Below are 13,291 nucleotides of genomic sequence, written 5' to 3' on the forward strand. Positions count from 1 at the left end.
GAATCCTATAGTGTCAGCTAAAGACTTACAAAAGTCTCTGGCATATGCTAACAACCCTGTTAGCGAATCTACGTAAAATACTAAACAAAAATGGATTTCATGGGAGGATACCCCAGAGGAAGCCACTGCTGTCCCAAAAATACATTGCTACATGTTTACAGTTTGCACAAGAGCACCTGGATGCTCCACAGCAGTACTGGCAAAATATTCTGTGGACAGATGAAACCAAAGTTGAGTTGTTTGGAAGAAACACAACACTGTGTGGAGAAAAATAGGCACAGCACACCAACATCAAAACCTCATCCCAACTGTGAAGTATGGTGGTGGGGGCATCATGGTTTGGGGCTGCTTTGCTGCGTCAGGGCCTGGACGGATTGCTATCATCGAAGGAAAAATGAATTCAAGTTTATTAAGACATTTTGCAGGAGAACTTAAGGCCATCTGTCCACCAGCTGAAGCTCAACAGAAGATGGGTGTTGCAACAGGACAACGACCCAAAGCATAGAAGTAAATCAACAACAGAATGGCTTAAAACAGATAAAAATACGCCTTCTGGAGTGGCCCAGTCAGAGTCCTGACCTCAACCCGATTGAGATGCTGTGGCATGACCTCAAGAAAGCGATTCACACCAGACATCCCAAGAATATTGCTGAACTGAAACAGTTCTGTAAAGAGGAATGGTCAAGAATTACTCCTGACCGTTGTGCACGTCTGATCTGCAACTACAGGAAACGTTTGGGTGAAGTTATTGCTGCCAAAGGATGTTCAACCAGTTATTAAATCCAAGGGTTCACATACTTTTTCCACCTGCACTGTGAATGTTTACATGGTGTGTTCAATAAAAACATAGTAACATTTAATTCTGTGTGTGTTATTAGTTTAAGCAGACTGTGATTGTCTATTGTTGTGACTTAGATGAAGATCAGATCACATATTATGACCAATTTGTGCAGAAATCCATATAATTCCAAAGGGTTCACATACTTTTTCTTGCAACTGTAGTAGCAATGGTACTTACTCTTCTGCGATTGATATTCTCGAAGAGAGAATGGGCCAGTTGTACATCCACACCAGAAAGGACAACAGCCAAAACATAGTGGTTGAATGGGGATTAACACGGCAATGTCCCCCTAGGAGGGTACAATTTGTGAGAATGTGGCAACTATCCCTGACTCCCTGGTGACCCAGTTTCACTTACCCTTCTACAGTATTTAGGACACTATGGTGGTTTAGTTTTTTTTTTTTTAACAGCTTCTATTGCCTCTGCTACCTTCATGTACTAGAGAAAGTGAATATTCCCCGCTTCAGTAGAAGCATCTGCCAGCCCAATGACTGAAACAAATGCTTTTTATTCTATAAAGCAAATCAATATCACGGAAGCTGATTCAATGACACCAATGAGCGGTCAGTGAAAGGGAAAAATTCCCTTAAAAACATAATACAGACAGACATTTGGTTTCAGTAAGGCGGACATACTCGTCCATGGAATGTGGTCATGAAATTACCCAGATATTCGGCAAATCTGCAATACATATGTGTTCCGAAAACACCCCAGAACATAACCTCATAAACCTGGTTTACAAACGGTGAAAAATCACATGAAATAGTCTACTAGAAAGGACAAGCGACAGTTTGCCCTAAGAAAATAATCTGAACATTTTATTTTGCAACACCTGGATTGTCTATAGATCAGATATATATATAATCTAGTCTTATAATCAAAATACTTTAAGAACAGCTTCATTGAACAGATTAGATGGCTATTAATTTAACACAGATTAATAACAAAAAAACAAGAAAGTTGGACCACTGCCAAAAAAAATAGTCATGTCTGCATGGAACAAAGTCATCTCTATAGAAATTACAGTTCGGAATATTTTACCAAAGAAAACCCGCATAAGAGGAAGATGTCACAGTTACACAATTTGTCCTCCGTGAGACAAATCAGATTCACATATAACTGGAAAGGAAAAGAAATCGCTCTTTATACTAATCATTATGGCTTTTTGCAACATGGCAAAATATTACAGCTTAAAGCAGACAATCTCCTCACAGAGGAGGAAGGATCTTTGCAGTCAAATGAAAGGAAAAAGGAGTTGGTAAAGAAAAGTGCAGACTGTTCTATTCTATATGGCCAAGGATGGTTGTCTAACTCTAAATGGAATGTCCAAGAAGAAAGGTGCTTTTAATTCACAGCAACTGGTTAGGTCACAAAGGAACGGCTCTAGAATCACCCAGGAGTCTTAAAGTAAACGTGACAGACTGCAAAAAGGTTGCTTCACAACTTCAGAAGAAAAAGAAATGGTTAATAGACATGAAGAAGAGTGCTCTGTCCTGATCGGACTGTTGCAGGAATGCAGTGAATTTCCGGTATATGAGGCAATTCGTGTCTCTTATTACTCTAGGGTTTCTATCGTTCTGTCAGCCTTTTGGATAATGGGGAGTGGATGTGCCTCAGTATTGAAAATCCAATGTTCTAATGGAAGAAGATCATCGTCGGAAAATAATAAGTAGAGATACCTGAAACGGCAAAAAAGGTTGTACATGTTAAGTGTGCCTCTATATATTTACATGGCATAATAAAGAACGACTACCAATTAATAAACTACTGTATACAAATGCCATAATGGAACACTACACCATCAAGGGAGCCGATGTAGATTCCTGCTTAATTTATGCCAGCTTCCTGGCATAGAGTATAGCAAATGTAAAGGACCGGCTACCCTGGGACTGCATCACCCGCTCTGCCTTTTTTTTTTTTTTTAGAGAAGTGGCGAGGGGAAGTAAACTCAATTCTGCCATAGTATTATGGGTTTCATTTTTATGGTGTTCCCTGTGCAGTAAAACTGAACTGTTACCTTCATTCTACACGTCAATGCAATTACAGCAATACCAAATTTACGTAGTTTTTCTTGTGTTTTAATACTTTAAAAAAATGTAAACATTACCATGAATTATCATTGCAGTCTATGGGAGCTTCACTATGTTCCTATGGAGCCCTACCACAGCACTTTTTAAAATAGCCTAGTTACATGTGGGGAGGCAGAGACAGGCTGAGAAGCTGGCCTCTACAGTAAGCCATATTCAATAAAAGTCTAAAGACAGATTATTCTTAGTAACACTCAATTCGAGTGTTGCTATGAGGACACTTTAGAGGCAGTTTAAAAAAAAATAATAATAATTACACAATTCTCAACCCCAATTGCAAAAATGTAGGGGTAAAATGTCAGATGCTGAAATTTAGACATTTTACCATTTCATGAAAAAAATTAACTCCTTTAGAACTTGATATTGGCATAAATACATTAAAAAAAGTGTGAAAGGGCCGCATCTACCATTGTATAGCATTCCCTCTTTTGACAAGAGTCTGCAAACATCTGGGAATGGAGGAGGCCAACAGTTGGAGTTTTGGGAGAGGAATATTGTCCCATTCTTTTCTGATGTAGGATTCTAGCTGCTCAATATTCCTGGGTCTTCTTTGATGGAGTTCTTGTTTCAAGATGCAGAAAATGTTTTCCGTTGGTGAAAGGTCTGGACTGCAGGCAGGCCAGATCAGCGCCCAGACTCTTCTACTGCGAAGCCATGCTGTTGTGTTGGACGCAGTATGCGTTTTAGAATTGTCTTACTTAAATATATAAGGCCTACCCTGAAAGAGACATTGTCTGGATGGCTGCATATGTTGTTCTAAAACCTCTATATATCATTTAGCACTGATAGTGCCTTTACAGATGCCCAAGCCAAAGGCACTAATGCAACCCCATACCATCAGAGATGCAGGCTTTTGTACTGTGTGCTAATAAGAAGCTGGATGGTCTCTCTCCTCTTGATTTGAAATTTGAGAATTTCACATTTTGATCCAAAGAACAGTTTACCACTTTGCCTCAGTCAATTTTAAATGAGCTCTGGTCCAGAGAAGGTGGCAGTGTTTCTGGATTGTGATGACATATCTTTGCATTATACACTGCGTGCAGAATTATTAGGCAAATGAGTATTTTGACCACATCATCCTCTTTATGCATGTTGTCTTACTCCAAGCTGTATAGGCTCAAAAGCCTACTACCAATTAAGCATATTAGGTGATGTGCATCTCTGTAATGAGAAGGGGTGTGGTCTAATGACATCAACACCCTATATTAGGTGTGCATAATTATTAGGCAACTTCCTTTCCTTTGGCAAAATGGGTCAAAAGAAGGACTTGACAGGCTCAGAAAAGTCAAAAATAGTGAGATATCTTGCAGAGGGATGCAGCACTCTTAAAATTGCAAAGCTTCTGAAGCGTGATCATCGAACAATCAAGCGTTTCATTCAAAATAGTCAACAGGGTCGCAAGAAGCGTGTGGAAAAACCAAGGCGCAAAATAACTGCCCATGAACTGAGAAAAGTCAAGCGTGCAGCTGCCAAGATGCCACTTGCCACCAGTTTGGCCATATTTCAGAGCTGCAACATCACTGGAGTGCCCAAAAGCACAAGGTGTGCAATACTCAGAGACATGGCCAAGGTAAGAAAGGCTGAAAGACGACCACTACTGAACAAGACACACAAGCTGAAACGTCAAGACTGGGCCAAGAAATATCTCAAGACTGATTTTTCTAAGGTTTTATGGACTGATGAAATGAGAGCGAGTCTTGATGGGCCAGATGGATGGGCCCGTGGCTGGATTGGTAAAGGGCAGAGAGCTCCAGTCCGACTCAGACGCCAGCAAGGTGGAGGTGGAGTACTGGTTTGGGCTGGTATCATCAAAGATGAGCTTGTGGGGCCTTTTCGGGTTGAGGATGGAGTCAAGCTCAACTCCCAGTCCTACTGCCAGTTTCTGGAAGACACCTTCTTCAAGCAGTGGTACAGGAAGAAGTCTGCATCCTTCAAGAAAAACATGATTTTCATGCAGGACAATGCTCCATCACACGCGTCCAAGTACTCCACAGCGTGGCGGGCAAGAAAGGGTATAAAAGAAGAAAATCTAATGACATGGCCTCCTTGTTCACCTGATCTGAACCCCATTGAGAACCTGTGGTCCATCATCAAATGTGAGATTTACAAGGAGGGAAAACAGTACACCTCTCTGAACAGTGTCTGGGAGGCTGTGGTTGCTGCTGCACGCAATGTTGATGGTGAACAGATCAAAACACTGACAGAATCCATGGATGGCAGGCTTTTGAGTGTCCTTGCAAAGAAAGGTGGCTATATTGGTCACTGATTTGTTTTTGTTTTGTTTTTGAATGTCAGAAATGTATATTTGTGAATGTTGAGATGTTATATTGGTTTCACTGGTAAAAATAAATAATTGAAATGGGTATATATTTGTTTTTTGTTACGTTGCCTAATAATTATGCACAGTAATAGTCACCTGCACACACAGATATCCCCCTAAAATAGCTAAAACTAAAAACAAACTAAAAACTACTTCCAAAAATATTCAGCTTTGATATTAATGAGTTTTTTGGGTTCATTGAGAACATGGTTGTTGTTCAATAATAAAATTAATCCTCAAAAATACAACTTGCCTAATAATTTTGCACTCCCTGTACAGCTTTAGGCCTCTTTCACACTAGCGTTTTTTTTTTTCATCTTGCGGGCCGTTTTTTGCGTTCCGTATACGGAACCATTCATTTCAATGGTTCCGGAAAAAAAAAAACGGAATGTACCCCGTATGCATTCCGTTTCCGTATTTCCGTTTCGTTGAAAGATAGAACATGTCTTATTATTGCCCGCAAATCACGTTCCGTGGCTCCATTCAAGTCAATGGGTCCGCAAAAAAAAACTGAACACATACGGAAATGCATCCGTATGTCTTCCGTATCCGTTCCGTTTTTGCTGAACCATCTATTGAAAATGTTATGCCCAGCCCAATTTTTTCTATGTAATTACTGTATATGCCATACGGAAAAACGGAACGGTACAGAAACAAAAAAACGGAACGGATCCGTGAAAAACAGACTGCAAAACACTGAAATAGCCATACGGTAGTGTGAAAGAGGCCTTAGCTTGCATTTGTGGATTGCAAGTTGAACTGTGTTCATAGACAATGATTTCCAGTACGGAAACATGCCTGTTGTCAATGCAGTTCCACCTGCAGGCTTCCAATATTGACCATCAGCCGTTTGCATACATGTTATTCTCCAGATTCTCTTAATATTTTGATATTATGTACTGTGGATGGTAGGATATTGTCCGTCTTCTCAATTTTACATTGAGGAACATTTTTCTGAAACTCTGCCTCTCTAACATGCTTTTTTTTTTTATACCCAGTCATGACACGTAGTTGCAAATTGCTTTTTTGTTGCCCCTTATTTGAGATACGTTGCTGCCATCAAGATCTAAATTTGTTAATTTTTTTTCATGAAATGGTAAAATATCTTCATTTCAACATCTGATATGTGTTCTATGTTCTATTGTGAATAAAACATGGTTCTGTGAGATTTGCAATTCATTGGATTCGGTTTTCTTTGATTTACATTTTACAGTGTCTCCCAACTTTTGGAATTGGGGTTGCATATTAAAAATGACAGTTAAAAGGTTGACCATCTCCCACAGCAATTTTACTTAAGGTCCCTCAAATGCTCAGCCTACAAAAAAAAAAAAAAAAAAAGCCACTTATCCACTCACCAGCACTAAGGGTCCCATCCATCACATGCACTGCTACAGCCATTCACTGGCCTCTGCAGTCATGTGCTGCTTGGGGTCATATAATCGCTGAGGCCAATGAATGGACGCAACTATGCTGTGACTAGAAGCCGTGGAGGCGGGAGTCTCGGTGTTGAATGGCGCACTGGTGAATAGTTTAAGAGCTTTTATTTTTTTAGGCTAAGCACTTGAAACTCACTTTATAAGGAGAGCGTCACATTTGAACTTGACCACCTAAATGTTACATTTATATTGATTCATTAAATGGTGTGTTCCAAAACATACCTTATAGGACACAATCTAAAATACTGATGTAAAATATGGTCAGACTAACCACAACTCATAAAAGGGGGATGGGGTAGTCATTCCATCAGATACCTTGCATTGGTCACATGTAAGCATTTTCCAGGAAAACTGACAGGGACAAAAATGAAAACCACTAACCTTAATGCATCCTATTGTGAAGACCTGATTCTGACGGAAGCGAGACTGCTCTATGCTGGAACCTTCCAGTATTGTCCTATTATCACATGTATGTGACCATCACACTCCATTGCAACCAATGCTGATCAAAGCTTGTAAGATAGCGGGAAACCCCCCACCAGGAAACAGGAGTCTGAGCTGTGCTACAGCTACAACTTCAGTGACTTATGTGGTTGTATCCTACCTACTGCAGCTGTGCTGTCAGCTGTTTTGTAGCCTAAGCTTTCTGATGTACATGGTCAGGCTATTCTTAGAAATGTCCCCTGATAAACGGTAACCTTGAGAAACTAATCAGGATGTAGGATTTACTGGAATATGGAGATCTGTTTTGTTGGATTTTTAATCTTGAATTGGACAGCCCAATTTTATTATTTTTTCGGCCCTATATTGCACCTCTCATCATTCTTGCATGTGTGCAGGTAGACACGTGATAAGAGGGTCTATCACATGTCACTTGGAGGTTCTAGCACGGGGCCACCCTCATCTGAAAGCGCACTCCATCAGCATCAGGGTGCATTAGGGCCAGTGGTTCTCCATCGTTTTTGGGGACAGCAGGGGTTTTTGCATTAACGTTTGTGTCCTATGGTTAAATTTAAGAAATCAAAATAAATGATGTTTTAGGTATTTTGCCAGTCAGTGCTTTATCTGTATCAGTGATGTGTTACATTTGAATATATTTAGGAGAAAAATTAGCTGTTTAAAATATAGAAAAAAAAAGAAACACACACACAATTGACCTCCAATTAAAATGATTGCGAATACAACTTGTGCTGTCACCACGCTCAGTAGTCAATTGCTTCACATTATTCAACCCTTTTCCGCTCTAGTGTCATGAAACACTATTAGAATGTCAAGAGTGTTAATGGTCTGTGTTCATCTGCGCTGCTGCTTAGCATTAATTACCCTCTTGATCACTGTCCGTACTTACTTGAGGGTCTCCGCAAGGTAAAAACTTTGCTGCACATCATCATGAGCAGGATGGGGAGCATAAACATCCCGGATGCCAGAATAGCCGCCTTCCACTCTGCAGTACTTTTCCAATGCCTGACAAGCACAAGAAGACAATCACACTGCAGCACATGAATCTACTGTCAATGTTTCGATTAGCCTGAAAATCCAATTACCTTGCACATTTCTGCCAATTGAAAGCACCTTGTTGCAATGAATATGGGCATGGTTTCAATTTACAAAGACGGATAAGAAAGAGAGGAAGATGTATGCGGCTTCACTTTGGGCAGTGAGTCAATTAACATTGCCAGGTTTCGGTGACACTTTGGATTTACAGCTGTACATATTAGAGCATTAGTATAATAAGATTCACTGAAACGCATACAAGTTCCTATTAAAAAGCTAATTTTAAAATATTGAATCTCAATTTATGCACATGCCTATTACTGAATATTTTGTCGTATGATTGAGAATATGTACCTTTACTTTGTACACAGTAAAATTTCACTCCACTTCTACAGCCTTATTTGTGCAAGACAAATAGACTTGCCGTTAAAGGGGTTGTCAGAGTTATTTTTTTGTTCTTTGTAGGTTTCCAACTAGGAAAATTAAAGGACTACAATTGACTCCCTTTATCTCCGGTGGCTGGTTTCTCAGATATCACTGAGGGTCACATGACCTGTGATGTCAGCTTCTCTCCCTGCTCTGATGATGATTCGTGCACAAAGCCTGAAAAGATCAGATGTGTCTGTACACCAGACGCCACTGGGCTGGCCACGGCCCCCCTGCTCTGCGTCTCCCTCCCACTGGATACTTCAGGAAAGATTAACCCCTTCAGGAGCACAGACTCAGGGCTGAAGGCTTTACTGAGTAGCTGCAGGCAGCGAGGAGACTAATGCTGGACACAGGAGCTGACAGACTAGATGAGTTCTGCACAAGAACAAGTAGGGAGAAGAGCCTGGGTGTATCAGCAGTGTCATTGTACAGCTGGGACTTGTAGTCCTACAAATACAACATGCTGCTGGGTCTCCCAGTAGGCAGACAGGTCACTCAGGGCAGCACTTATATTTACTCCCTTTACAGAGCAGGGGGGGAGAAGGGGGGGGGGTCAGAGATTGTTGTTATTGCAGGTAAACAAATGGCCAGAAGAGAACCAGGGAAATTATTATATTTCCTAATTTTTTACCTAAAAAACTCTCTTAGCTTAGTTATATATTGCTGCCCATCAGATTTACAGTGCTATATATTTTTTCTTCATAACTCGGACAACCCCTTTAACCGCCTCCGGACCGCCTAATGCAGGATCGCGTTCCGGAGGCGGCAGCTCCAGGCAGAATCACGCATCTATGCGTCATCTCTCAAGACGCGAGATTTCCTGTGAACGCGCGCACACAGGGGCGCGCGTTCACAGGATCGGAAGGTAAGTGAGTGGATCTGCAGCCTGCCAGCGGCGATCGTTCGCTGGCAGGCTGTAGATGCGATTTTTTTTAACCCCTAACAGGTATATTAGACGCTGTTTTGATAACCGCGTCTAATATACCTGCTACCTGGTCCTCTGGTGGTCCCTTTTGCTTGGATCGACCACCAGAGGACACAGGCAGCTCAGTAATAAGTAGCACCAAACACCACTACACTACACCCCCCCCTGTCACTTATTAACCCCTGATCACCCCCCTGTCATTGATCACCCCCCTGTAAGGCTCCATTCAGACGTCCGTATGTTTTTTACAGATCCACGGATACATGGATCGGATCCGCAAAACACATACGGACGTCTGAATGGAGCCTTACAGGGGGGTGATCAATGACAGGGGGGTGATCACCCCATATAGACTCCCTGATCACCCCCATGTCATTGATCACCCCCCTGTAAGGCTCCATTCAGACTTTTTTTGGCCCAAGTTAGCGGAAATTGTTTTTTTTTTCCTTACAAAGTCTCATATTCCACTAACTTGTGTCAAAAATAAAATCTCACATGAACTCACCATACCCCTCACGGAATCCAAATGCGTAAAATTTTTTAGACATTTATATTCCAGACTTCTTCTCACGCTTTAGGGCTCCTAAAATGCCAGGGCAGTATAAATACCCCACATGTGACCCCATTTTGGAAAGAAGACACCCCAAGGTATTCCGTGAGGGGCATATTGAGTCCATGAAAGATTTAAATTTTTGTCTTAAGTTAGCGGAAAGGGAGACTTTGTGAGAAAATAAAAAATAAAAATCTATTTCCTCTAACTTGTGCCAAAAAAAAAAAAATTCGATGAACTCGCCATGCCCCTCATTGAATACCTTGGGGTGTCTTCTTTCCAAAATGGGGTCACATGTGGGGTATTTATACTGCCCTGGCATTTTAGGGGCCCTAAAGCGTGAGAAATAGTCTGGGATCCAAATGTCTAAAAATGCCCTCATAAAAGGAATTTGGGCCCCTTTGCGCATCTAGGCTGCAAAAAAGTGTCACACATGTGGTATCTCCGTACTCAGGAGAAGTTGGGCAATGTGTTTTGGGGTGTCATTTTACATATACCCATGCTGGGTGAGATAAATATCTTGGTCAAATGCTAACTTTGTATAAAAAAAAAAAATGGGAAAAGTTGTTTTTTGCCGAGATATTTCTCTCACCCAGCATGGGTATATGTAAAAAGACACCCCAAAACACATTGCCCTACTTCTTGTGAGTACGGCGATACCAGATGTGTGACACTTTTTTGCAGCCTAGGTGGGCAAAGGGGCCCACATTCCAAAGAGCACCTTTCGGATTTCACAGGGCATTTTTTACAGATTTTGATTTCAAACTACTTCTCACGCATTAGGGCCTCTAAAATGCCAGGGCAGTATAACTACCCCACAAGTGACCCCATTTTGGAAAGAAGACACCCCTAGGTATTCCGTGAGGAGCATGGCGAGTTCCTAGAATTTTTTATTTTTTGTCACAAGTTAGCGGAAAATTATGATTTTTTTTTTTCTTACAAAGTCTCATATTCCACTAACTTGTGACAAAAAATAAAAGTTGGGCAATGTGTTTTGGGCTGTCATTTTACATTTACCCATGCTGGGTGAGAAATATCTCGGTCAAATGCCAACTTTGTATAAAAAAATGGGAACGGAGTTGCTGGCAGTGGGGCGGGGGAACGGAGTTGCTGGCAGTGGGGCGGGGGAACGGAGTTGCTGGCACGGGGGCGGGGAAACGGAGTTGCTGGCACGGGGGCGGGGAAACGGAGTTGCTGGCACGGGGGCGGGGAAACGGAGTTGCTGGCACGGGGGCGGGGAAACGGAGTTGCTGGCACGGGGGCGGGGAAACGGAGTTGCTGGCACGGGGGCGGGGAAACGGAGTTGCTGGCACGGGGGCGGGGAAACGGAGTTGCTGGCACGGGGGCGGGGAAACGGAGTTGCTGGCACGGGGGCGGGGAAACGGAGTTGCTGGCACGGGGGCGGGGAAACGGAGTTGCTGGCACGGGGGCGGGGAAACGGAGTTGCTGGCACGGGGGCGGGGAAACAGAGTTGCTGGCACGGGGGCGGGGAAACGGAGTTGCTGGCACGGGGGCGGGGAAACGGAGTTGCTGGCACGGGGGCGGGGAAACGGAGTTGCTGGCACGGGGGCGGGGAAACGGAGTTGCTGGCACGGGGGCGGGGAAACTGAGTTGCTGGCACGGGGGCGGGGAAACTGAGTTGCTGGCACGGGGGCGGGGAAACTGAGTTGATGGCACGGGGGCGGGGAAACTGAGTTGATGGCACGGGGGCGGGGAAACTGAGTTGATGGCACGGGGGCGGGGAAACTGAGTTGATGGCACGGGGGCGGGGAAACTGAGTTGATGGCACGGGGGCGGGGAAACTGAGTTGCTGGCACGGGGGCGGGGAAACTGAGTTGCTGGCACGGGGGCGGGGAAACTGAGTTGCTGGCACGGGGGCGGGGAAACTGAGTTGATGGCACGGGGGCGGGGAAACTGAGTTGATGGCACGGGGGCGGGGAAACTGAGTTGATGGCACGGGGGCGGGGAAACTGAGTTGATGGCACGGGGGCGGGGAAACTGAGTTGATGGCACGGGGGCGGGGAAACTGAGTTGATGGCACGGGGGCGGGGAAACTGAGTTGATGGCACGGGGGCGGGGAAACTGAGTTGATGGCACGGGGGCGGGGAAACTGAGTTGATGGCACGGGGGCGGGGAAACGGAGTTGATGGCACGGGGGCGGGGAAACGGAGTTGATGGCACGGGGGCGGGGAAACGGAGTTGATGGCACGGGGGCGGGGAAACGGAGTTGATGGCACGGGGGCGGGGAAACGGAGTTGATGGCACGGGGGCGGGGAAACGGAGTTGATGGCACGGGGGCGGGGAAACGGAGTTGATGGCACGGGGGCGGGGAAACGGAGTTGATGGCACGGGGGCGGGGAAACGGAGTTGATGGCACGGGGGCGGGGAAACGGAGTTGATGGCACGGGGGCGGGGAAACGGAGTTGATGGCACGGGGGCGGGGAAACGGAGTTGATGGCACGGGGGCGGGGAAACGGAGTTGATGGCACGGGGGCGGGGAAACGGAGTTGATGGCACGGGGGCGGGGAAACGGAGTTGATGGCACGGGGGCGGGGAAACGGAGTTGATGGCACGGGGGCGGGGAAACGGAGTTGATGGCACGGGGGCGGGGAAACGGAGTTGATGGCACGGGGGCGGGGAAACAGTTGATTGCACAGGGGGGAACGAAGGGTGTTGGGGACTGATGGCAGGGGGTCTGATGAGTTTTTATAAAGGAAAACAGTCTATTAATTTTTTTTTTTTTACTAGAGTACCCGATTAATTGAAAAAATAATCGGTAGAATACTCTATTGCTAAAATAATCATTAGCTGCATGCAGGCTGCAGAAGACAAGTCAAAGTTTTTATCCCATATTACAGCAAAGGCAAAAAAATAAAAAAATAAAAATAAAATTAAAATGTTTTTAAAGCCTTTAAAGCCCAGAACTACAGTCACAGTTCTGGTAGCTTCAGAGCTAAAATCCTCTATACTGTTTCTTGCTTAGTCAAAGCAAGGCAAAGCGTGCAGGGATATTTTCTGGTGATTGACATTTTAGGAAGTGTGTTCTTTATAGTCGGATGCCAGGCCATGAAGTGTAAAACCAGGCATATGCTTAGTATTACACCGTAAAGACAAGCATGTGCTAGGTGTGATGCAGCCAGTTGTGGGGTATTCTGCAAACAAAATCACAGTAATAAATACTCCTAAGGGCAAACCATTTACTATATATA

The 13,291-nt window shown here is 44.1% G+C and overlaps 1 protein-coding gene across 1 annotated transcript in view; it reads right to left on the reverse strand.

The window, feature by feature from the left end:
* Positions 1-1,145: 1,145 nt before the first annotated feature.
* The window catches only part of MAN1A1 (mannosidase alpha class 1A member 1), a 244,482-nt gene continuing 232,336 nt past the window's right edge, over positions 1,146-13,291 (reverse strand). The window contains exons 11-12 of the mRNA XM_040428933.1: positions 8,033-8,148; positions 1,146-2,520 (exon numbers count right to left, since the gene is read on the reverse strand). Of these exons, the coding sequence (XP_040284867.1) occupies positions 2,397-2,520; positions 8,033-8,148 (240 nt within the window). The 3' untranslated portion in view covers positions 1,146-2,396. The remainder of the gene's footprint in view (positions 2,521-8,032; positions 8,149-13,291) is intronic.

Source organism: Bufo bufo, chromosome 4 (assembly GCF_905171765.1).
Source record: "Bufo bufo chromosome 4, aBufBuf1.1, whole genome shotgun sequence".
NCBI classification, from domain to species: Eukaryota; Metazoa; Chordata; class Amphibia; order Anura; family Bufonidae; genus Bufo; species Bufo bufo.